At 39.3% G+C, this 26218-nt stretch overlaps 1 protein-coding gene across 5 annotated transcripts in view; it reads left to right on the top strand.

The window, feature by feature from the left end:
- Window positions 1–25900, top strand: part of npas2 (neuronal PAS domain protein 2) — a 93703-nt gene extending 67803 nt beyond the window's left edge. Inside the window, exons 12-20 of one of the 5 annotated variants that reach the window (XR_010004317.1) lie at window positions 442–523; window positions 4584–4725; window positions 5903–6012; window positions 6713–6859; window positions 16340–16540; window positions 17550–17737; window positions 18266–18358; window positions 19672–20630; window positions 20931–21067. Coding sequence is in view for 3 of the 5 variants with exons in the window: in XM_008121266.3 (XP_008119473.1) it covers window positions 442–523; window positions 4584–4725; window positions 5903–6012; window positions 6713–6859; window positions 16340–16540; window positions 17550–17737; window positions 18266–18358; window positions 20931–21105; window positions 24662–24736 (1213 nt within the window). In the remaining 2 variants the exon portion in view is untranslated. Of the gene's footprint in view, window positions 1–441; window positions 524–4583; window positions 4726–5902; window positions 6013–6712; window positions 6860–16339; window positions 16541–17549; window positions 17738–18265; window positions 18359–19671; window positions 20631–20930; window positions 21139–24661 lie in introns of those variants that run through there. The other 4 variants (XR_010004318.1, XM_008121267.3, XM_008121266.3 and 1 more) reach the window with 4 other exon arrangements.
- Window positions 25901–26218: the final 318 nt, after the last annotated feature.

Consider the following 26218-nt stretch of genomic DNA (forward strand, 5'->3'; position numbering starts at 1 on the left):
TTTTGTATAGTATGCAATAACTAAATGTTATTTATTTATAAAGTGCATTTTTAATGTAGAAGCACACCCAACCATTCTTGTCTGGCATATATACTAAAACAATAAACGTGTTTGCAAACATCATCATTCCATGTAGAGATAACATTTCATAACTGTGTGTAAAGAAGAGTGTTCAGAGCAAAGGTTGGCCATACTTCTGCTTGGGTATTTTGTAATTGTAGTCCAAAAAGTAACTTTTTAAAACTCCAATTTAAGGTTATAGTCATTTCTGTGGAATTTAGCTGTAATCCTGTACACACAGTTAAGCATAAAATGCCACCATGTATCCATACACAAAGTGTAGATTTTAATAGTTCTAGAAAAAATCATGCAACGAATCAGAGTTTTCAAAACAGTAGAATGGGATATAGATCTCCACAGAAGGTTACAATGTTTCATCAGTTATGCAGATGTTCGAGTGGAAAGACGACGAAATGTGATCTTGGAAGATTCACCTCCAGAAATCATCTCTTCAGTATTAAAGGTATGCTGGAATGGCATTTTTCAGGGTCTCTCTTCCAATTTTTTTTTAAAGTTCAGATATCATCAGTCATTGAATATTTGCATAATTAGATAATGTCATAAAATGTGAATTCAGTGTTTATCTGAGCAAGATTTGGCTAGGAATATGATTTTGTTTTCCAGAATAAAATGTTAAAAATGAAAGATGCAGCGGAATGCTGACATATGAGAAAATTGATGGATATCTCCTATGAGATACTGCTGTTCCCTTTAAATTATTTAAAGGGAACAAATGGTAACACCAGATGCCAGGCTCAAAACTGTTTAGATAGCTTTAAAATGTATGCCACTTCCGTTCGTGTGAGTTGGCTGCTGATATTATCTCACACATGTAGATCCCTACTTCCTTTTTGGCTCTGTGTTGCCTCTTCCTCACAATTGTTGCTGCCCTTTTGCCTTTTGCCTTATCAAGAACTGATAAGCCTGCTGGGGCAAGCTTGCTCTTTACCTAACTCATATTGAGAATGTTATTGTTTGTCCTTGTTGAGCTTGGGGCTGCTATGTCAATATGAGCTGGCATCCTATTATGACTTATGGGGGTGTAAGTCCAACTTACTCCTGCATAACTCACTTTTTAAGACATTGCAGAGGTCAGAATTCTCTACTGAACTTGCACAATGGCTCTAGTCCCTTTCCTCAAAAAACCAACCTTTAAGCTTCTCCTGAATCCTAAACAAAACCATTTAGTTGCTGTTATAGAGCATATTGGGGAGAGCAGTGATTTATCCAGTTATATTCCTAGAGTTGGATCCATTACAATGACCCGATTCTCTGGGAGGTCTGCAACTATGCCTTCAGCAACCAGAATATTAGGAATATATTCATAACCTATTAGGATTATGATACCAATATGGTTAGATATTGGTGCAGAGTAGCAAAAATGCAGAAGACTGGGGGTTTATATGAGCAGAGGTGAGATAAAAGCAAAATAGCCAGCCTCCCATTCCCTTTAAAGAATTATGCACATAAAATAAGCATCAGAGACATCAAAAGTAAAATAGTAAAAATATGTTTACTCACAATCTTGTATGATGATGGTCATACAGGTAAAAATATCTTAGTTCCAAAAGAATACAGTTCAGGATACTACATATCTCTTAACAAAGAAGTAACATCAGAATGGCATGGCAGGATCAAGAAAAAGGAAGAGCAAAGAGCCAAAAGAGAGCCAAAGAGAGAAAGAACAAAAGAGAGTCTCTCCTTTTATGCCCCAAATTCTAAAATCATATGTCACTTCCTGTAAAACTCCAGGAAGTATACTCCCCATTTCCCCACATCACATGCAAAACCCCAAAATGGTGACATCAACTCTGGAATGTAGCTTTGGGGTCAGGTTACTAAGCAACAAACAAAACTCACATACAACAACCCCAACAAACAAAACTAACTACATAAACCATCCCACATTGAAAATGCATGCTTGGATGTTTTGGGGAGCTGAGGGAGGGAGAAACATGTCATAGCAGGCATGTAGCCGGGGGGGGGGGGCTTGAGGGGGGGGGTTGAGGGGCTTCAGCCCCCCCCCCTGAAATTCTCAGGGTGATCCATGAGAAGACCTTACATTTATTATTTAAACTTTTATGTTTATTCATGTCATGATCTGATCACCATGCTCAATATATCCCAGATGCATGGGGGTATTGGGATAACGATACAAAAGGTTTGCTAGGGTAGATCCTCTCTCACCCAGACTCAGCCCCCCCCCCCCCCCCCCGAATCAAAATTCTGGCTACGGGCCTGTGTCACAGTTTCATCTTTGTGAAACTTCATTACTTTCCCTGGTCCGGTATGCCATCCATAGTCTTTTGGAAGCTGCTGCAAATGCACAACTGTTGTGAGTCAGTTTATGACCAGTCAATGTAATGAATAGATATTTAAGCTCTAATCACATCTTCAGTTGCCCCAGTATAATTTCATGGTTGAAAATAAAGTTGAAAGAAAGCCTACATTTAGTACCACAGCATTTAGGGAAAAACATGAAAGGCAAACACACCATAAGCCAGGCATGAAGAATAACTTCTTTTGAAGTGCTTGTGGGATTGGCCTGTGCTCATTCTTCAATGTGTAGCTTCCTGCCTGTTAACACAGATTATGCATTATCTGCATTTAAGCAATGAGCTCCTACAATCTGTATCCTTAGTGTTTAGTGAAGTTAATAACAGTATTTTTTATGAATGTTTTACAAAAAAAATTCATTTGACACCTCTGATACTCAGAAATATGGCTAGTAAGAGCCAAAACAGATGTGACTTTTTATTTTCAAAAATGCATGTTTTAAAAATACAAATATCAGCTGAGAAGCCTGATTATTAATGAAATAGTGTAGAAAGGGAGATGCAATTTAACCATTTCATCCCCTGCTAAGGTATTGAGAAACCAATGGAGAACTTCTTTTCGATACAAAAAGCACCTTCAAAGACGGGATTTTCCCATAGGACTTAGCAGCGGGAAAGGGATTTGCAGTCCCTGATAATTATAAACCCTCCCATTGATAGTGATGCCTTTCATGTCAAATGCAAAGATGCATTTATTATTGTCAAGTCTAGTTGGATCTCTGCAGAGGAATATTTACCACAGTCTGTCAGTTTACAGACCAGAGTATAGTCGTTTCTAGCAGTCTCTGAAAATGCCCTTCTTGCTTTTCATCTCTCCAATCACATTTGGAGCCTTTTGATCCTTCCTCCTTGGAATAGTGAAGGTGGAATGATTTACACTAATTATGATCCATATATGTGGGATATGTAGACTTTCATGCTATACAATTATAGCACATTGGTAGCACTTCAGCAGCCTTGGCTCCATTCTACAGAATTTTGGGATTTGTAGTTCCATGTATTTAGAATTCTCTTTGGGGTAGTTCTAGTGTTTCACTAGACTACATATCCCAGGATTTATCATGGAAGGTTTTGTGTGTGTGTGAGGAGCAACTTGAGAAACTACAAGTCATTTCTGGTATGAGAGAATTGGCCGTCTGCAAGGATGTTGCCCAGGGGACGCCTGGATGTTTGTTGTTTTACCATCCTGTGGGAGGCTTCTCATGCCTTGCATAGGGTGCTAGAGCTGACAGAGGGAGCTCACCTACTCTCCCTGGATTCGAATCACCAACCTGCCGGTCAGCAGTCATGCTGGCACAAGGATTTAACTTATTGTGCCACTGGGGGCTCCAGCATGAGAGTAAAAGTAGTATAAGTGCTATGATTTGTCATGTAAAAGAGATGTAAATCAAGTTAGTTGGGATGTTGATCATATCACATTCTTCACTTGAAGCCGAGCTCCCATTTTATGTTCTTTGGGATCTGTTATATGTCACCTATAAACAAGAATATGTGAAGACTACTTAGGAGTTGCTACTCAGAGACCCTTTTTCTCCCTGATGCCTCCTACATTGGGCACACCCTAACATTTGCCATGTGCCTGTTTGAGTTCACTTGCTGCTGATGTGTCCATACTCATTCCTTGGTTGGAGAAACTGTCTTTGTCACAGTGAAACAACCTATACTGTGTCTGTACTATGTTTGTGTCTGGGAATGCAATGCAGAGTGATATGGAGCAGAGCTACTTCAGCATATTAAAAAATACACAGAGCTATATGTTTGGCTACTGATAAAAATTTCTGGATGCATTTTGGAAGATGTTTCAAATGGTATCTTGAAGGTTCAAACATTTTCTTTTAGTGTTGTAAGGTTTACCAGACCTGGTTGTTTCATTAGTTTTGAATAAAATGTTTGCCTAAACATCTTGACCTACCTCTTCTTCTTTTGTGTGTATGTGATGTTCTATTCTTTTCTATTCTATTCTAGTTCTATTCTTTCCAGGTTATTTCTGCCTCTGGTACCAAATTTTCCTTTAAAGAAGTTATGCCCAGGAACATGTCCACTTTGGTAACAAAAGTATATTAAAACATCCTCCTTCTCATCTAATATTCATTCATCCAAGCTTTATAACCACTGTCTATAATCTGTTTAGGTTTAAAATGACCAAAGTAACACTGGCTATTATATAATATCTACTTTGTTTTTAAGGAAAGTAGCTCAGGTTTGGACTCTCAACAGCACTTTAGCACAATTGAATTAAGGGCATCGATTCTCAATACCAGTCGGACACTTTCTGTATCTTCACAAGCCTCTCTCAAATCTGCACCTCCATCTTTATCTGAAATCGCAAGTGAGTTTCTGGTTTCTGTGTAAATAATTTGAAATTTGAACTGTAATACATTTAAATATGAACAAGAATGCAAAGAAGAAGGAAATCAAAGATTTAAATATATACAGATCTGTTCATATAAAAATAATGAAGAAAAGGTTCTGATAAGGATTTTATGACTCGTGGTCAATGTCAAAGGGGCAAACCAAATCAGGGTTTGCCTCTTTGACCTTATTTACTCCATCTGTCTGTCTATCCTGTAGATACTCAGGATATTTTCCTTTCAACAAGGACAAATTTATCTATCCCCACTTCAGCAAAAGGCTTGGATGGTCAGTTGGTCCTCCTCATGATTCCTGTTTATCTTTGGGCAGAGAATTAGTCAAACAGCTACATTCATCTTTGTTTTCATAATTACTGGTACTGAAATCGCAGTAAATAAGTTGTGAAATTATTGTGCCTTCAAGCCAAATTTCTGACAGTAAGTTTAAAGAGGAGCATCATCCAGAGCTGAAAGAAAATATATTTTAAGAGGATGCTCTGCTATTGGGGGAGAGAGAGTACAAACAGTCAGAGCTTCATGTTCCTGTGTGTGTGAGACTGTGTGTGTGTGTGTGTGTGTGTGTGTTGGTCGCACAGCTGGAGACCAAGCAGCTGTTCAATTTTAAAAGTGACTTGTCTCTTAAGCAATGAAAACAGATGTAGTAAAAACAGCAAGCTTATAAACTCTGTCTGTACGTGCAATTTTCTTCATGGGCATGTTCCATTTTTGATCCCAGAATATCTTAGAAGCAACACGAGGACATTTGCACAGAAGCATCCAGTGCTTTCGGTTCAGCAGTAAAGTAGATGTTGAAAGAAAAAAAAAAGCAAATAGTGTGGCCCAGGGAATCCTTTTGAGATGGAATCAGTAATGCATTTGTTCTGCAAGAAATCCGAAAGAGCTGCAGGCAGGATTAACAAAGGAGATGGGTGGGAGGAAGCAGCCTATGATTCAGACCAGAGAGAATTAGGTTCCCCTCCCCTTTCCTCTAATTTCCTCTGGTGTTGTTTTTTCCCCTTATTTGTGCAGTTTTTCATCCTATCACTGACTGGTTTTATGGATTTACCAGTATTTTAATGTATAGTTATAACAACTTCAACAACACTGGTTTTAATTATAGTCATAAATATTGCCAATTTGATTAATTTTCTATAGCCACAACAACAAAGCTCATCCTAGAATCGCCTTCTTTGCAAAGAACATCCACTGTAGAGCAGGATTTATCAATACAGAGGTCTAACCAGCCTTCCAGAGATCCAGTTCAGGTAAGGATTTTGAAAATTCAGCAGTGTGAACAGAAACTAGAGATACAGGAAGACAAGTCTATGAAAGGAGGGAAGAACATTCAAATTGCCCCTCCATTGCTCTATCATTAGTGGGAAGTGATGAGATAACAGGCTACAGTTCAGGGTCTTAATGATGCTAAGGATTTGGACCCTTTTGTATGTATGTGGCATGGTGTGGACTAAATTTAAAATAGTGATAAAAAATAAATGACATTCTTCCCGTCATTATCATCTCATTTTGGAGATGCGTGGGAGCAACATGATTTGCTGTATCCAATTTCAAATAAAACCAAGTCTTCCAAAAAGTTTTAACTTTGAAAAAATGGATTCTATCAATCCAACATGAGGTTCATTTATCTGATGCAGTTGTTTCATTGTTCTCTCATGGATAAAAATAAATGTTCTAAGAAGATGATTTAAGATGATTTAAAAGGCAAAATGCATTTTTGATTGGAGGATTCTAATTATTAATTTATAAAAAAGGAAACAAAGGAAAATCTTTATACTGCATTAGCTAACAAATGGGAATGGTTCCATGGTGCCCCCAGGAGAAAAACATGTACAGTAAAGTGTACCAATTTCTGTTATTTTGCACACTTGTTATCTAGGACAGCTTATATAACAACAGCTACTATACCTAGCAGTAAAATAACATAGCTCTTTATTTTCTTGTTAAAAGATCTGTGCTCAGTTTAGCATGTTCCAAAACATCAAGGACCAACTCGAGCATAGGACTCGACTACTGCAAGCCAATATTCAGTGGCAGCAGGAAGAGCTGCAGAAAATCCAGGAACAGCTCTGCATGGTACAGGACTCCAACATGCAGGTCAGCATAGCAGGAGAAATTCCAAATAACACCTTTTTCTAGATTGGTTTGTTATGTTCCAGTGAGGGGAAATCCTACAGCAGAAATAGATTTCTATGCACAGAACACCTTAATACTTGTGATCTGCTGGATTAGGGTGGGGAGCTCCCTGTTTGCAACGACTTCACTTACAGGGGTGTCAAACTCATTTTCATTGAGAGCCACATCAGCATTATGGTTGCCTTCAAAGTGCTATTCATAGAGTCATAGAATTATAGAGTTGGAAGAGACCTCATGGGCCATCTAATCCAATCCCCTGCCAAGAAGCAGGAAAATCACATTCAAAGCACCCCTGACAGATGGCCATCCAGCCTCTGTTTAAAAGCCTCCAAAGAACGAGCCTCCACAATACTCCAGGGCAGAGAGTTTCACTGCTGAACAGCTCTTGCAGTTAGGAAGTTCTGTTGAATCAATGGATAGAACATCTGTGGATATAGGGGGAGTTATAATTTTTTATATAGTTATCAGTGTTGTTGTTTATTTGTTCGGTCACTTCCGACTCTTTGTGATCTCATGGACCAGCCCATGCCAGAGCTCCCTGCCAGCCACTGCCACCCCCAGCTTCTTCAAGGACAAGCCAGTCACTTTAAGGATACCATCCATCCATCTCGCCCTTGGTCGGCCTCTTTTCAATTTTCTTTCCATTTTCCCCAGCATCATTCTCTTCTCCAGGCTTTCCTGTCTTCTCATTATGTGGCCAAAGTACTTCATTTTTGCCTCTAATATCCTTCCCTCCAGTGAACAATCTGACATTATTTCATGGAATTTGGACTGGTTGGATATTCTTGTGGTCCAAGAAGTTATCAGGGCTCTTTAGTTTTTACCCAATTTGGGTCCCCAGATATTCTTGAACGACAACTTCCATCACTTCTAATTATCCACCATGCTGAATGGGGATAATGGGAAATGCAAAATAGCAGCACTTGTGGCCTTGATGTTGGAGAAATGTTACAGACATTTTAAAGTCAGACATTATATCCACAAGTCTTGTGTATAGATTCAGCCCCCACTCTCTTGACAAAACAGAACGAACTGCAGCCTTGCAGATGTTACTGTATCGCAACTCCCTCAGATCTAGTATTGATGTCTAATGAGAGGGCCTTCTCAGCTATGGCCCCTCGGCTCTGGAACTCCCTCCCTAGGGAGATTAGGTTGGTGTCCTCCCTACCATCCTTTAATCGCCCATCCCTAATTGATAGCCATATGAATATCAGTAACAAAATTTAAAATGTCTTCGGAAAAAACGTTATCTGATGCCTGAAAATTGAAAACCTGGATGTTTGGGCTGGCCTTTGGAGAGACAGCTATTGGATGACCAGCCTCATTATAATTCTATTCTGAATGTTATTAGGTTCCTTTCATTGGGGTATTTTAATCTAATGATTTTATTTTGTATTGCTGCTATAGTCTCCCCCCCCCCCCCCCACCTTTGAAGTTGACTGAATTGCATTGGTGGTTGTTTGATATTATTACTGTTGTATAAACCTTTGTTTTAACTTCTGTTTTATCATCTTCTTGTGTTTTAAACTGTGTATATTGTTAATGTATTTGCGCTGTTACTGTTGTAGCATTGTGAGCCGCCCCGAGTCCCCACGGGGAGATGGTGGCAGGGTATAAATAAAGTTTTTATTATTATTATTTTTATTCTTTTATTTTATTATGACACAGCAAACAAGATAGATATGCTGGATTTCATATCACAAAATCACAAGTCGGACACTTCCCAAGTGTCTAGGACTGTGTGATGTATTTTCGGATGATGCGCACAGATCCCAGCAGGGTGGCCTTTTGCAGTTGGCAGATCGTAATTTTGTCAATGTCTATTGTTTCCAAATGCCGGCTGAGATCTTTTGGCACGGCACCCAGTGTGCCGATCACCACCGGGACCACCTGCACTGGTTTCTGCCAGAGTCTTTGAAGTTCAATCTTGAGGTCCTGATAGCGGCTGAGTTTTTGCTGTTGTTTTTCGTCAATGCGACTGTCACCTGGGATGGCAACATCAATGATCCAAACCTTTTTCTTTTCCACAACTGTGATGTCTGGTGTGTTGTGTTCCAGAACTTTGTCAGTCTGGATTTGGAAGTCCCACAGTATCTTTGCATGTTCATTTTCCAATACTTTTGCAGGTTTGTGATCCCACCAGTTCTTTGCTGCTGGAAGGTGGTACTTGAGGCATAAGTTCCAATGAATCATTTGGGCCACGTAGTTGTGCCTCTGTTTGTAGTCTGTCTGTGCAATTTTCTTACAGCAGCTGAGGAGATGATCAATGGTTTCGTCGGTTTCCTTGCACAGCCTGCATTTTGGGTCATCATCGATCTTGGCCTTAATTGCATTTCTTCTGATGGCTTGCTCCTGGGCTGCAAGGATCAGGCCTTCTGTTTCCTTCTTCAGGATCCCATTCGTGAGCCAGAGCCAGGTCTTCTCCTTATCAGCGTTTCCTTCAATTTTGTCAAGGAACTTTATTATTATTATTATTATTATTATTATTATTATTATTATTATTATTATTATTATTATTATTATTAGGAATACAGGAGTTGGAATCCAGCATTTGGGGGGCCACACATTTGGCCCGCAGGACTTGAATTTGAAACATGTGCTTTAATGGACATATTTAGGAGTAGCCTTGTAGTCTATGCAGTGAAATAGAGTAAATTCCCAAATCTGCAAAAATCGTGGAATCTATGAACCTCTGTTTTAAAGCCTTACATCACTACTCTGGGTTTTCCTAACTGGCCTAACTTATGGTTGCAGAACTTAACTGTAGTGGAGTATCCAACACTGTAAAAAAAATGGGGGTCAGGACATTGAAAGAATTGTCAAATGCCAAAAAAAGGGGTTGGAAGCAATTATAAAAATATTTTACAGCTATTGGTGCCATATGAATCCCTCCATAATTGCCCATCCCTAATCGATAGCCATATGAATATCAGTAACAAAATTTAAAATGTCTTCGGGGAAAAAATGTTCTTTATCTGATGCCTGAAAAATGATGTTTATGCCAAGTAGACTTTTTTCAAAAGGGCAGTCCATAACTTGGGTACTTCTATGTAGGGAGACCACCACAAAGGTCCCACTCATCTCTGATGGAGGAAACACAGATAATGCAACAACCTTAGAAGTTTAAAATGGGAATAATGCAGAATTAAATGTTTTTCAGTTGTCTCCCATTTTTAAAGTGTTTTAAAGACAAGCACTTTAATTTAAAGTGTTGGAAGTGAACAGGAAGCAATAAATATAATTGCCATCTCACATACACTGCGTTTGTGACATTACTGATGCATCCACACTTTTCCTCAGGTTATCGAGGAACCCTTTTGTTCTGTTATTGTGAATTTATTTTTTGTATCTTAATCCATTTGTTAAAAGAGTGAGAGCTTTTACTGTTTTTATATTATTGCACTGACTATTATTATATACAACCTAACAGTTTAAAGGCTTGAGTCCCATCAGGACTAGAAATTTACAGATGGCAATATCCATAAAACAGTAATTTACAAATCAGTTTATTTTCTGAAAGAAATGTCTTTTAGCTATAAATTCAGCTTCCTGTCTTTCCTTGTGATATCTTTTAAAAAATAATTGCTGTTGGTGATAACGAGTTTCCTGTTTGATCATCACAGATGGTTCAAAATGCCTATTTTCTAAAGGGCACATACAGAAAAGCTTTTTCTCATATATCTTTTTAAAATATGGTGCTGTCTGTTTCCAGATCTGAGAGCTGTTGTGCTTTCATGTTTTTTACTTCTTTCCTGAGAATACTAACAAGACTGCCAATTAGAGGAGATTAGTAATGTGCCTTTCACGTCTTGACACTCTGCAGAAATAGTCCTGAGGTTTGTGCTGACACATATGTGAGCTTCTGCTTTACTTTTTTGACATATCTACTTAAGAGTTACTTACAGTCAGAGACTTGGGAGAAGTTCTCTTTTAAGACTACAACTTCTAGAACCCCTCAAAAATGAGACCTCAATCTATAGCAACTAAAGAGAGTTCCTCAACACTGGAAACACAGACTGGGGGTTCTTGGAGAATGGTTCAATATTTGTAAACCTAGTTGAGGACTGCTAGCTTGATAGTCTAGTAAAGCTCAGCTATCAGTATCCCCAACTCATTAGTATTTAATAGATGTCATATAATAGGGTGGGCAACTGTACCCTTTGAAATGTTGGCCTGCACTTTTTGCTCATCATTAGCTGTGCTGGTGAGGGCTACTCAGAGGTGCGGTCCAGTAACATCTATGGGGGCACTTGTCTCACATTTTTATATACAAGTTCTTGACTTTATATTCCCTCACATAAAGTTATTTCCCAGATTGTATATTTAAGGCCCCTTCCACACTGCCCCTATATCTCAGAATATGATCCCAGATTATCCATTTATCCCTGATTATCTGGCAGTGGGGACTCATATAATCCAGTTTAAAGCAGATAATCTGGGATCAGATACTGTGATATACGGCAGTGTATTAGATATACATAATGAGTTGGATCTAAGTGTCAGGACCCTGGCTGCAGAGCACCAATAACCTTACACAGAGGCCAGTCTCTATCTAATATCTTTATTAAAGAAATATATAAAATCAATAAAAACAAGTGAAGAATATAGTTCAGAAGCAGACCTTTCAGATGAGGTCAAATATAGTCCAGAAATGTATTGTCCAATATAAGATATTAGAGTTCAAAGTTTTAATCCACTTGACCGAAACACACACTTTGCCAAGCAATAGTGTGGGGAAATAACAGAGTCTTTAAAGTCCAATGAAGCTTGACAACAAGGCTGGAAATAAACTTGATTCTTGACTAGATCCGTGACTGAAGGCAAGACGAACATAAAGCATGAACAGAGTCCGTGGTAAAACCGTGAGACAGGGCAAGGCTTGAAGCTTGATCCGGGAAGCAAGGAACTGGGATTACGAAGTCCACACACGATCTCTCTCCTCAAGCTGACCAATTGACTCCGCAAAGAATCCTTCGCGCCAAACACCTATATTGGGTCTCGTTTTCCCGCCAACAGAACTCTTTCCCTAGAGAACGAGAAGCGAAACCCAACTCTGTCCAGATGTGTGACTCCTTAGAATTTCCCAAGGGAAGCAGGCCTAATCAGCTTGATGTTTGGCAGCTAAGCGTAAACTCCTCCGTTGGGCCTCTCTGGCTCCCCTTTCTCTGGAATAAGATTCTTTTCTGGGAAACGGTGGGGAGTTCTGCCCAAGGCCTGTTTGGCTGAATTCTTGAGGGCAAACATCAACATCCTGCAGGTGAAGAGACTCCGGCTCTTGCTGAACCGGCGAAAACCCCATGTTTCCCTCTTCGTCTGCCACAATAGTACTAGGAACAGGACTACAAGGCCCATGAGTCATCACACTAAGTAAATTCAGAGGAGATCAGCTGATATCACTGGAACTTAAGTTAGTCATGGAAAATTTTTCCCATTGATTTCCATAGTTCTGCTCCAAACTGACCCTCCAATGAGATCATGACAGTTTTTATACATTTTAAAATTATTTGTCACACTTTGGCACTTTTGGTGAAAATTAGTTTCAACAAAAAGATTGTTGTACAAAAAACAACTTATTTCATAAGGCACCGTAGTTTCACATAAACATCAACACTGTTTTCTTTGTTGTTGTTTTTTAAACCTAGCCCATGACATTTCTGCAAAAATGGACTTACACACACTTATGTGAAAGCCTAATGACAGTTTGTGGGGGTGTTTCGCTCGCAGGCTGAGAAAACAAATCTTTTTCACCCAGTCGTTTCCAGGGGTCAGCAACCTGTGAGAATCTTGGGGTCCTTTTTCCTGGCCAGACCCTCGATGTAAGAGTGAAAATGCTCAGAAGGTCATTTTTTTATGGAACAGTGTAAACTTGTGGTTTAGACTGGGTTTCCTGCTAAGCCAACGTGTTTATGTGTGAAACTATGTGCTGTTTCAGAAAAGGCTTGCACTGTTCCACAGTGTGATCATCCAAAAAGCAGGAAAAATTGGTGAGAACACTCCTGGGTCTTCAAAGCGTTGCCTGCGAGGTCACATATGGCCTACAGCTTGTATTATTCCTGTCCTTATATAGACTCTATAATTACACATAATTTTCAAGGATAGATGAAATATGACTGTTTGACTGGAGGCAATTTCTGGCAATGTAGTTTGATATTGAAATGCATGACTCCTGTTTCCTATAATAAGATGCCCATATTTCATCATATCCTGAACATGTAGTTACTCTGGTTTTCATAATAGCTATTAGTTTTAAGACGGTTGAACGTGAAAGCATCAATAACTATTGTCTTTTTGTTTGTGCTTCATTCTTAGTTCTTCTCTCCTTGTTTAATTATTTTTGTTTTCTGCTATATTTTCACATTTCTAGATATATTCCTTAATTATTAATTTCTTAATTATTAGTCACATATCTTATTTTTTTAACACAGTGGTGAATTATTTCTAGAAGAAGATGGCATAACCCCATAATCTCATCGGGTAAAAAGATGTTGCTTCCCCAGGGAAAGAAGAAGTATAAGGTTATGATTAGAACCTGTATGTTGGAACCAAACTCCCCATTGCTAAGAAAGATACTGATTTAAACCTCAGTGACAGCTTTTCCCAGGGAAGAGTATAAGAGGAGGGTATTTTCAGAGGATATGCAGCATGGTTGGGGATGAGTGCTAAATTCCTCCTTCCTCCTGCAACGCCAACTTCAATCAGCCCCTCTTTTGGTGGTTTCAGACATAGGCTTGTTCATGCAAATATACATCTGAAACTCCACAAAAGGATAAGGAGGTGTTTGTGGGGCGGGGTGGGGGGTGGGGGGGGGAGGATTTGAAGCAGGAAAATGTGATTATGTCAGTGAGGCAGAGATAATGACAACTACCCATCATTTCTCTCATGTAATTGCCCGGGTAGTTGCTTTTCCACAAAGTGGCAGCTGCAGTTTAATAATATGTTTTTATCTTGTTCTTCAATTGTTTTTGATAATAACAATAGGTATATGGTCAGAGGTATGGTGAATTAAGAGTCTGGAGAGTGAACATTACGCCTGAATAGCTGATCTGATTTTCTAAATATTGCTACAATTCTTCCTGCTGTTTGTTTAAATTTTATATTTTGTATTTGAAGCTCAGCCAACAACTGAACTATTCCTCCTCACTGCATTTTCCCCAGGATTCACAGAGTAAAAGGTTTTTCATGATCCAGGGTTTCCACTTAGAAACTGAGCAGTAGAAATCTCAAGCATTCATGGATAAATGATCTAACTGTTGGCACTTTAATTGGCAACCCTACTCAATGGCTGCACCTTATAGTACAACCAACTTGCACTTTATAGACTCTTATATTACCTACCTGCACTTTATAGACTCTTGCACACCTGCCTGCACTTTACAGTCTTTTGAGATCTAGAGACCTATCTCTCATGCTGCTCTTTAACCCCCTGTATCTAACAATTGTGCGTGCACTTTGTGAGGGTGGAGGAGGCTGGGGTGGGCTGGAGGGGTTTGAAGATTGCAGGGCATGGGTGAGAAATGAGTAGGAGCACCAAACAAAATCTGGAGGACGGGGAGGTCGCAGTGGTCTATAGGGATTCCATCTCCCTGATCAGGTGCCCACTCCCACAGTCAACCACGTTTGAATGTGTCCACCTGAGGGTAGGTGACCGGGACAGAATAGGGATTCTGCTAGTGTACCAACCACCCCGCTGCACTACAGTCTCCCTACCTGAACTAGCAGGGGTGATCTCAGGCCTGGTGGTGGAGTTCCAACGGCTCATAGTGCTGGGGGACTTCAACATCCACGCTGAGACCACTCTCTCCGGGGCAGCACAGGACTTTGTGGCTACCATGACAACCATGGGGCTGTCTTAACAGGTATCTGGTCCGACCTACAGAGCTGGACACACATTGGATTTGGTTTTCTGCCAGGGATGGGAGGAAGGTGGCAGTGTGGAGGAGCTGACCATCGCTTCATTGCCATGGACCTACCATCATCTGATCAGGTTTAGGCTTACTACACCCCCTAACCTCTGCAAGGGTGGAGGACCAATTAGAATGGTCCACCCCAGGAGGCTTATGGATCCGGATGGATTCCTGATGGCTCTTGGGGAGTTTCCCGCCACCTCAGTTGGTGATCCTGTCGGTGCTCTGGTCTCTCTCTGAAATAGGGAGATGACTAGGGCAGTAGACATGATTGCTCCAGAACATCCCCTCTCGAATAGCCAAGCTAACCCATCTCTATCTCAAGGAGCTGGCAGCGATGAAGCGAAAGAAGAGGAGGCTAGAGTGCGTGTGGCATTCAAAGCCAAGTGAGTCAAACCGAACATGGCTATGTGCCGCCCTGAGGACATATGCTGCGGCAATAGATGCTGCAAAGAAATCTTCCTTTGCAGCTAATATTGCATCTGCAAAGAACCGTCCGGCGGAGCTGTTTCGAGTTGTCAGAAGTTTGTTAAATCCCGCCTCCCAAGACAGGATCCCTGACAACTCGACAGCCCGCTGTGAAACATTTGCTCGGTTCTTTGCAGACAAAGTCGCTTTGATCCATTCTGGCTTTGACACTATATTAACAGCACTCTCTGAGGATGTAGCACGGGCACCTGCTTGTCCTATTTTGATGGATTCTTTTCAATTGGTTCAGCTTGAGGACGTGGACAAGGTGCTTGGAGAGGTGAGGGCTACCACATGCATTCTAGACCCCTGCCCATCCTGGCTGGTGAAAGAAGCCAGAGGGGGATTGGCCAAGTGGGTGAAGGTGGTGGTGAATGCGGGATATAAATAAATAAATAATACAGCTTTTACATTTCTGTATGTCCTTTTAAAGTAAATCTTGATGAGGAATACCCTGAGCCTCAGTTTCAGAAGTAAACAGGAAAATGAATGAATGAATGAACTCTGCATGTACACTTAAAAGAAATGCCCTAGGTTCTTCTAGTCATGGGATTGCAATATTTAACCTGTAGCTTAAGTGCAACTGCCCCAGGGCTTCTGGTGAGGTTCTACATCACCTTACATTCATATAACTTTTAGAAAAACTGGTAGAAAGCCCACAATAACCTCTATGGAATTTTGCAGTAAGCACTATGTTTTTTCAAAGAACACTTCTACTGGTCTTAAAATCAGTTGAGAGCATGAGAGAAAATGTATGGAATACCCCTCCCTTTTAAAGTTGTGTATGTGTGCATGTGTGAGTGCACATACATAACCATCCAACCATCGAGATATAAATATAGGTACCGATACAGGACTGTGAGCAAGGAGCAAGAGGTGTATATAACTCTCAGACCTGCAGAAGTTGCCTAATCCATACATCAAGTTCATATTTTCTGCAGCTGGATCAAATTAAGCCTTCTGACTCCCCATTTTATAAATATTACTCAAAAAATAACAACCTGGAAGAGAAGTTCAATTTCTTGCCTTAATATACCAAGCAAGAACTTTGTTTATTTTCGTCTTCCAGGTGTTCTTACAGCAGCCAACAGCAGCTCTGAATTTCAGTAGTTCACAGCAATCAGAATCAGAGAGGAAGTCAGTGGTTGATCCACTTCAGCGGCAGCATGAGGAGCAGGTCATTGCAAGGCCTCCTCTTCATGGGCAGGTTGCAGCTTCTCAGACAGTTGAACATCAGATGTTAAGAGAAGAAAATGTGTTATCGAGCCAGGTCGGTACAAAGAAATCTACAATTTTCCTATAGCAAGAATGGACAAAATCTAGTCCATAAGGCAAAAACAGTCTCTCCTATGGCCCTGGCACTCCAAAAACAAAATTTCACTATAAAAGGATCCTTGCAACTTAAGGGGCAGAGGATAGAACTATGAAGCCCATGTGTATGGCAATACATACCCTGAATCCCATAATTCCCATCCTCCCCCCCCCCCTCCCCAGTTTTAATGAATACAGTTTTTGTCTAAATATATTGCTCTGAGGCACTTGCTTGTCTTTAAAATACTCTCTCAGGCCCCAATTAGAAAATACACTAATTTTCAAGTTGGCAGAGAAGTGACATAAAAGTCATGGAACATCACTTCCAAGTTGGCAAACATTCTAATGGTGTAATTGGCTGAGGTTAGGGAATAAAACAATAGTACCCTTGACTGCTATGAATATTACCAGCTCTGCTGAAGGGGATGCAGATGATAATTTCTCCATGTTTATGGTTTGAGTGACTTGTCCTCCCCCCCTCCCCCCCCCCCCCCCAAAAACGCTGGAAGTTCTTTCTCAGATATTTTTTTAAAGTCCCCTTTGAAACTACAGCAGCTCCGAGGGTGAAAAAATCCACCCCAGTAACAAAGGCTGTAATTGGCTCTTTAAATTAAAAAAATAGAATGTCAATGGACATGGGCAATGTATCCGACAAGATTATTGTAGTTCTTTGATTCTAAGACGCACACCTCCAAAAAATGGGATGCATCTTAGAATTGCAGGTCCATCTTATGTGTTTTGTTGGTGGTGATACTACTGAAATTAGTGTGTATCTTACAATCAATGCCTTCTTAGAATGGAAGAAATATGGTATTTGCAAATAGAATAGCATCTCACATAATTTACTAAGAGTCTACTAAAAGAGGAGAGTAAATTAAATCACGCGTATAATTTTGTAAAAGTATGTCTAATATTGTTTTAATGCTGTATCCTTGGATAATACTCCCTAAACATTGTGCTTGTTTTAGGACCAGGAATCAGTGGCTACTTCACAAGGGCTTCAAGAGGGCTGCCGTTCTTCGAACAATTTATCTTCCCAATTTAGGGAGACCTCTGTGCTCCCACAATCCTTGAGCATAGCTCCACCTCCTGCCATTCTACAGAATAGCACTCAGCAGCACAATACTTCAGATTTTGGTCATGACCGACAGTTAAGGTAAAAAGAAGTGTGAGAAACTGTTGTGTTTTAGTGCAAATTGTCATTGCTGCAGAATCTACAGCTCCATGTTTGGGTTATTACTTCCAGAAAACTCTGGAGTATCCCCTGACTTGGCCTAAACAGAACAAAAAGCAAAAAAAGACACAATAGAAGTCGTTTGTGCATCATGAGGACAGCCAACTTTCTATTTGGGATGAGTCCAGAGTTTTTTGTATACAAGTCATTTGAAAAAATAATACAGCGGAGTCAATGGCTTTTCTCTACTTTGTATTGCAATTAGAATTAGGCTTTAACACAAAATGAACTTCTTGCTATGAGGGTGAGTAGGCCATGAGTGCTATTGATAAGATTTTTACTGTGCTTTATTCTAGGATTAATTAAAATTTGTCCTTGGGCTCAGTCTCATTTAAAATTTCTTGATCCTGCCAAACAAGAAATTACCTTATGCAGAACAATTGTCTTCCTTTTCAGTGTATTAAAGTCACTTGATCTTCACTGATGCTAATTTTCTCTCCTGTTTTCCAGACTCTTACTGAGTCAACCTATTCAGCCAATGATGCCTGGGTCATGTCATGCAAGGCAGTCGCCAGATATTAATGCAGCTGGACACCAAGCAAAGTACGTATGAACGAATGAATATATATATATATACACACACATACACACACACACATATCCATACATTGAAAGTCTATATATGCATACATAGATAATTAAGATAAAAGGGTATTAAAATCATATTGATTTCATAATATCATGAAATTACAGGTCATTTAGAAGTGGTATTTGAGTTAAGCAGATTGTCAGAGAGAAAGAATGTAATCTTTACCTTCACTCTTACAGTTGACATCTCTAGTTTTCACAGATCTCAGCTGCCTTGTTCATCTCTTCATTTTGTCCCGCTTTTAAGACATGGGAGAACGAATGGTTTCAGAAAGAAGTTTAAGATGTTCTTTAAAATATAAAACAAAATATACTTAAGTAGATAGAAAAAAACCCAAAATTATCAGCATGTCTTAAACAGGGAAAGTTCTAAACTAGATGGGAAGCATCTTATTATTATGCTTGTTATTTTAGATTAGCAACTATGTAAAATGTTTACATTCTTAATGATTTTACGTATAAGCTGTATTAAGGCATCAACAATTTCTCTTTACTTTTTTTAATACAATGTACTTGTCTGACTTAGATACTGTTCTCAAAATGGTTAACTGTATATGCTGTTGGAAAAAAATATGTTCTTAAAATGTTTAAACACTTGGGTCCTGATGCTTGAAAGAGCATCTAATATAGGGACATACAGCCTGCAGGCCTGGATCCCTTATGCCAGTGGTTCTCAACCTGTGGGTCCCCAGATGTTTTGAATTCCCAGAAATCCCAACAGCTGGTAAACTGGCTGGGATTTCTGGGAGTTGTATAAGGACTGCCTTATACAGTCCTTTGCTGCTCCTTGCACAGTGCCCCAAGCCAGCAAGACCCCATTATTTCAAAAGATTGCTTAGAGAATGTGAGCACACTACGCGGTGTGAATGTGCAAAGTTTTTGCATGTACAACAATATGTGTAGAACAGGGGTCCTCAAACTTTTTAAGCAGAGAGACAGTTCACTGTTCTCAGACTGGAAATGCAGGGGCGAACTATAATTTGAAAAAAAAAGCATGAACAAATTCCTATGCACTGCACATAATCTTATTTGTAATGCAAAAAAATGAAATAACAATACAATATTTAAAATTAAGAACAACTTTAACCAACATAAACTTAGCAGTACAGGCTGTCTCCAACTTATGAGCAAGAAAGGTTTTGTAGGTTTGTTCTTAAGTTGAATTTGTTTGTAAGTTGGAATGACTACATTTTTAAATGAAATTAAAGCCAATTGGTTGCGGAGGAATTAAGGAGCTTGCTGACAGGCTCCCTTTCATTCCTCCTCAGCTGTTGCACCCCTAGGCTGCAGAAGCACCTCAAAACCACACTGGAGCCCCAGAATATAAGCAAGCAAGCAAGCTGTTTATTGAAGATTATTTGCAAGCAGTAGCAAATCAAAGTTCAAAGTCAATAAAATCAGGTTTAAATCCACAAGAACAAAGTACCTGAGAATCTTGGGGCAAGAGTCTCTAAAAGTCACTCAGAGTCCAAACAGGATATCAAAGTTCATCCAAATAAAGGTATCAAGGTAAGTCCAAGCAAGATATCATGGATTAATCCAAGTCACACAATCAAACTGGAACACTGGAGGCAAAACTGGAACACAGGAGATCAAACTGGAACACAGGAGATCAAACTGGAACACAGGAGAGAACTCTCCAAGATTAGTCCAAGGTACAAGATCAAAGCTGGATCACAGGGCAAGGGTCTTGGCTGGAGCAGAAATCCACACTGCAAAGGTATTGGAATATCAACTGGATACACAAAAATCCCCAGAAGCAAGGGCAAGACTGGAACAAGAATCAAGGTACAAAGCTGCAGGAATTAACATGTGATTCAAGCTGCCTGCTTGGAACCCTTATGCCTCTGGTCCCAGAATCCACTGGGACAGACTGGCTGCATAGGAACAGGAATTTCAGGCCCAAACCTAGAGTCCTCTGACAAGCCAGGTGCAGGGACAATCACAGGCTGAACAGGCCCAACCTCAGGCTCACCTGACAGCTCAGATGGAAGCTGGGCTACAACATCAGCCAAGGCTCTGGTGAAGGGCAAAGGAGACTAGCAGGAAGCCAAGGCTGGAGACAAGGGGCGGCTTCCTACACCAGCCTCCTTCATCTTGGCTGAGGAGGAACAGGGAGTCGAGTTACGAACATCCAGTTGCTCGTAAGTCGGATGTTTGTAATTCAGGGACTACCTGTATTTCAATGGGAAGTGTGGACCTGCTTTTGGCTGATGAGATGATCAAGGTAATTAGGATTTTATTGTTGTGTTTAGACTCAGAATCAACTAAAGTTTAGGGTGGGGTTGGGTAAATAACCTTGGAGGGCCATATCCGACCCACAGGCCTTAGTTTGGAAACCCCTGGCATAATGAGAAAGAAAATAATCTGTACATAGTAGACATGGTAGGTGCATGTATATGTGTATGTTGGTTAGCCATCTTAAGTACACAGATCCTGTTATTTTCCCAGTCATTCTCCATAATGGACTGTGCTTTGACATTTATATTGTATCAGCTGGAAAACTTTGCACTCTTTCATTTAACAGATATTCTCAAAGCCTTCAGGCATTCCAAAGTTTGGAAGTGCAAGCTTCCAGCAGCAATGCACCTATAGTGCTGATGGGACAAGCACTGTTACACCCCAGGTTTTCAGAAATGCAGACTTCTCAGGCTTCAGCTTTGCAACCTATGCAGCAACAGCAGCAGCAATGCTACCTGCAGGTGGGCTGGAACAGAAATGACATTGTCTAATGGGTAAGCTGCCCTGAATGTTTTTTTTTTCTAGTTGAAGGGGCGGCAGATAAATGTTTCAAAAATAAGTAGTGCATTAGTATCAACCAGCTTTTACCAAAAGCAGGTGGTGCTGTACATTATGGTAATAAATTCTGTCCATTTTTCACAAAGTACCGTAGTTTCAGAATGCTTCAGTGTTAAGAAAACGAATGCGTATTGCATCTCAAGTTACAAATCACTTACTTAGTTGCATTCTGTTTCCTTCTCTCCCTCTCTCCCCCTCTCTCTCACGCACACACACATATGTACACACTCAATCACTCTCTTTCTTACATGAACAGCGAATGGTTCCCTACATATAAATTGGACATGGTGATGCTGATATGTATCCAAGAGCGTACATAATTTTTCATTCCAAACCTTTCATTGATTGGATAAAAGGGCTTTAAATAGTGAGCTGGTTTTCATTCAATCTTATTTATGTGTAAATGTAATTTCTATTAAGATTTTGAAGTGAAAAGCATTTTTTTAATTTTACAACGGCCTCTGATTTATATCTATAAAAGCATTTATTTAACTGCACTCATTAGTACAGGTTTTAGTATTAGAGGAATAATACAAATTGTACAAAATGTACCATTAAAGATGGGGGAAATGGAAAGGAAATGTCTCTAATTCTTCACAGTTCTACAGAAAATGTGAATTATTGGCTTTCTCTCTGTTTTATTGTTTAGAATCCATTTGAGCTGTCATTCTGTAATAACATATTATGGTGCAGCCACAGGACAATGCTCCTATAGGGACCCATTCATCCAAATAAAAAAGATTTACCCAATTAATTGTTCTTATAGTGTAGAATATTACTGGAAAAGTTAGCTATTTGGAAATTGTGATGTTTGCAATGGAAAACAATCTGCTCACATTTTCATAAAAACATCAATTTGTTTAAACTTGATTATGGAGGAAACTTTGCATATGGTCAGTTTCTAAATCTAATTTTAGCACATTGTTTCTGTTAAGTAGATTTCCTTTTGTGTTCTGGGTCCAAATTACCTACTTATTCCTTTGTTTTTTCCTTTTGCTACACAAAAAAATCCCTCAATGATTACTCGTCAGTGATTGCTCTTGGCACTGTAGCAAATAAACTCCACTTCAAAAACAGGTCTTCTAGTAGAATAGTAAACATCAATTGTGGATTTAAAGGTCAAAGTCAAAAGAGCCCAAATATAGAGAAAATTTCTCTCACTTTAAATATGACAAAATTTGTCCACAGTAGACCACCATTGGCAACTTGGGCTGTAGTCCTTGATGTATATAGTTAGTTGACAGTTAAGTACCAGTGGTACTTATTTCTAAATAAACAAGCTCAGAATTCTGCTGCAAATATTTATATTAGTGGAAAACCTGATCGCCATGTAACATTTAGAGTCATGGCAAGAAAAGAGGGTGAGGCAGAATCCATTTACAATGGAAGACAGAACTGCAAACCAAATTATTGGACAAGAAATCCCACACATTTTTCTGATTAAATATCGTTCAAATGTTTAGAGTTGATTTTTTTTAAAGTTCAATTTTACATTGATAATACAGTATTCAGTCATGTAACTTACCTGCACCATGTTTAGAGTCCTGCAGAAGATGGTAATCAACAAGTAAAAATCACAAACCATGAGTTGTGGGCGTTTATTTGTATATATTGGGCTCTTGGTATAATAATAATAATAATAATAATAATAATAATAATAATAATAATAATAATAATAATATAACTTTATTTATATCCTGCCCCTTTTCCAATAGGGGACCCGGAGCGACTTACAACAATGGGAATAATACAATAAACAATAATAAAACAAATAACCAATTTAAATTGAATCAACAAAAGTAACAACACAAAATTGATACAAAGTAACCCAAAATATATTAACTTAACAACCATCATTCATAAATAAACAGGGATTAAAAGCAATTCAAATACCTCAGCCACTGCTCTGGTTGATGGAATCAATGAAGTCCAGTTAAGAAATTTAATTCTATTTAAATTCTCCAACCATTGTGTATTACTATGTTTAACCATTATCAAAAACCTGTTTATAAAGCCAGGTTTTCAGTTCCTTCTGGAAAGTTGAAACTGTAGGGACTTGCCTGATCTTCCTGGAGAGAATGTTCCAGTGCCAGGTTATGCTGGGGTTTAGTTCCAGGATTCTCTCATATATATCAAAATCCATGGCTGTTCAAGTCCTACTATAGACATAGACAATGATATGATAAAATGGTGTTCCTTATATAAAACTAGGGCATATATCTGATGTTGCCTGGGGCTGCCCGGATTTGCATTTTCTAATGCTATTAAGGAGAAATACTCATTGTTAGCTTTACATTTTAATGATAAGAATGATATAAATTAGAGAGGCAACTCCCTTCACCCTTCTCTTCTCTTTTGTGGTTGCATCTGTGTGCTGCAACAGTTTTGGGGCCTTAGCCACAAAAGGGGTGGATTTTTTTCCAGATGAAACCTCACCAGTATTTTAAGCTGGATAAAGTGTGCCAAATTTGGTCCAGATCCATCAAGTCATACAGGAAACATACATATTTTTATACTTCTATATGTAGATAGCAAAATCAAGGTTTGCTTTCGAGATTTTGGCAGGGGGGTATAGAGGATTGGTTTCAGCTGCCACCAAAAATATAGAGGACTTGACATGTGCTAGGCAGATTGCCTCCCACTGACAACAATATATGGAGAATTCGAATTTGTTACCACTACTAACACCGCTACCAATGTTATATTCAGGAGCCTCCTCTGTGTTAGGATATTTAGAGAGTTACACGAGACACTTTATGTAAGGAAAAAACAAGAAGTTGTTTTTTTATTTGTATTTAAACAGTAAAGATGCGTAGTGGTTTCACTAACAGATTAGGCTTAACTCTTACAAAGAACAGTTTTATAACTTGAATTCTGTGGAAATATGTTCCTTCACACAGGAAATACAAACAGGACAATTTAAACCTTTAAATCCACTTCTCCTGGGATTTAACACCAGCACTCTAAACTATAGAGTCTCAATATAGTTCTCCACCTTTCTTCCCTGAAGACTTTCACTATATTCCTCAAAGAGGTTTCCTTTTAAAAATACAGATCCCAAACCTATCTCTAACTTCACACTTCAAAAACCAACCCCCTAACTGAATAGAATTTTTTGGCTTCATAGCTCCAATTGTCACTTTGGCTCCACCCATCTCCAGTTTCTAAGCAACTCTCATTTACATCAGCCAATCACTGCAGTTCCAGTAATAGCAGCCTGATCGCTCCTCCCCCTTGCTCTGCCTAGCCTTTGCAAGCAAGGCCTGAAAACTACCTATACACCAACCTTGTAAGGTAGCCTAACCTGTTACAGGGAGCATAGGAGATTTTCAAGCCATGGCTATACTGAATTTGTGGATATGAAGAGGTGACTGTACCAACTTTATTTCTGTTATAAATGAATCTTTTGCTTTGTTTCTCTTAAATCATTGACTTCACAAGATTCTGTTTTGTGCCTAGGTGCAGTCTGCTGGACCTTTGCAGGGCAGGCAGGCAGATGGTCTGGTGGTACCTTCCTACCCTCCACAGGATTGAAGCATAGAGTACCTTCATGTGCGATCACAGCAGCAGCAGGCGCCTGTTGCCGAAAGAACCACTGGCTTGCCTGAATCCTCAGACATGCAGCAGCGTCTGCAGTAGATCCCACCATCACAATCAGTGCACATTTAGCTTTATTCAACGGTGGATGGGCAGGAGGAAATGTTGGTGTTTGCATATGTGTTCATTTCAAAGCTTTGTGACCTAAAGGGACTACCAAGGGTAGACCCTTATGGATAGTGCAATAGGAAAAGGAACGAGGATTCATTTTGCAGATGTTTGCACTGGTTTTGTGACTGTGTTCTTAAAATTAATACATACCATCATATGCAAATTGTGGCACTAAGGTATGTGTTAGAAGAAGATTCGGTTGAATCTTTTGACCAGAAAATGCTCTGGTTATTCCAAAAAAGGGGAATATAAGTTATTTGGCCTTCACTATTTTGATCATTTAATATGAAAAGCACTGGTTCAGAGATTTATCGAGAGAATGAGAGATTATTTTTTATTATGGTTGATATTATTATTTTGCACAACTGCACAAAAAAGCATAACCTAGCACTTTTGGTAAGGAAAAGTCTGCTCCAGTGGCCGGATGAGCACTTCCAATGGGAAGGAGCATATTGTCATTTAGTTTAAAATAAAATCACCTTGCAGTTTGTAACCCTCAGACTCTTGACCAGAAAATTGTTACCTACCATCCTACTCTTGTTACTTCTAATGTTTAAGATAAATTACACTTTGCAGCTTCCTATTTACTTATTGAATTAAAACTGTAAACATTGGGCTTAAGAACAATCATTTGCAGCTACTCTTTCAGCATACTAGCCATGCTCTTTTAAGCACTTTGAAGAGATTCTCTTCTATTTCTTGGACAAATCCTTCACAACTGTTCACAGAACAAACACCTGAAGGATATGCACTGTGTTAGAGCCCATTAAGTGGGAAAATGCTGCAACATATATCTTTCATTATTACATTTAGGACTGAATTTTCCTCCAAGGCATTGCACTTTTGTATGCTTTATGTTGATGTTTCTAAGAGATATTTTATGTCATTACAAAATAAGTGTTTTAAAAAAGAGCTGTTGTAAAGAAAAATAACAAAAACCCTGACCTATTTCTATACAAAATAAAATTATATGGTGTTATGTGGAAATTATTTTGTATATTGAAAGAGCCATTCATTTCACAAGTCTGAAGCTTTTTCATGTCTTTTGTGAGTAGACATTCGTAAATAAATGAATAATTAGACTTGCAGCCTCAAGCGGATCATATGGTTGTTTTCAGAGGGTGGTTAGTATGTCGTCCTTTGCACTACTCAGCATCTGGTTTAAAACAAGTAGGTCAAGACCGATTTGTGGTATCTCATCACCTGCTGTTTGTGATAGGGGCTGTTTGCTTGCTGCACACTAATTGATCTCCTTGTTTGGTTTATGACCTGTTAACATTTGCGTTTTCAAGAACCTAAGAACCCTGC

This window comes from Anolis carolinensis, chromosome 3 (assembly GCF_035594765.1).
Source record: "Anolis carolinensis isolate JA03-04 chromosome 3, rAnoCar3.1.pri, whole genome shotgun sequence".
In the NCBI taxonomy this organism is placed as follows: domain Eukaryota; kingdom Metazoa; phylum Chordata; class Lepidosauria; order Squamata; family Dactyloidae; genus Anolis; species Anolis carolinensis.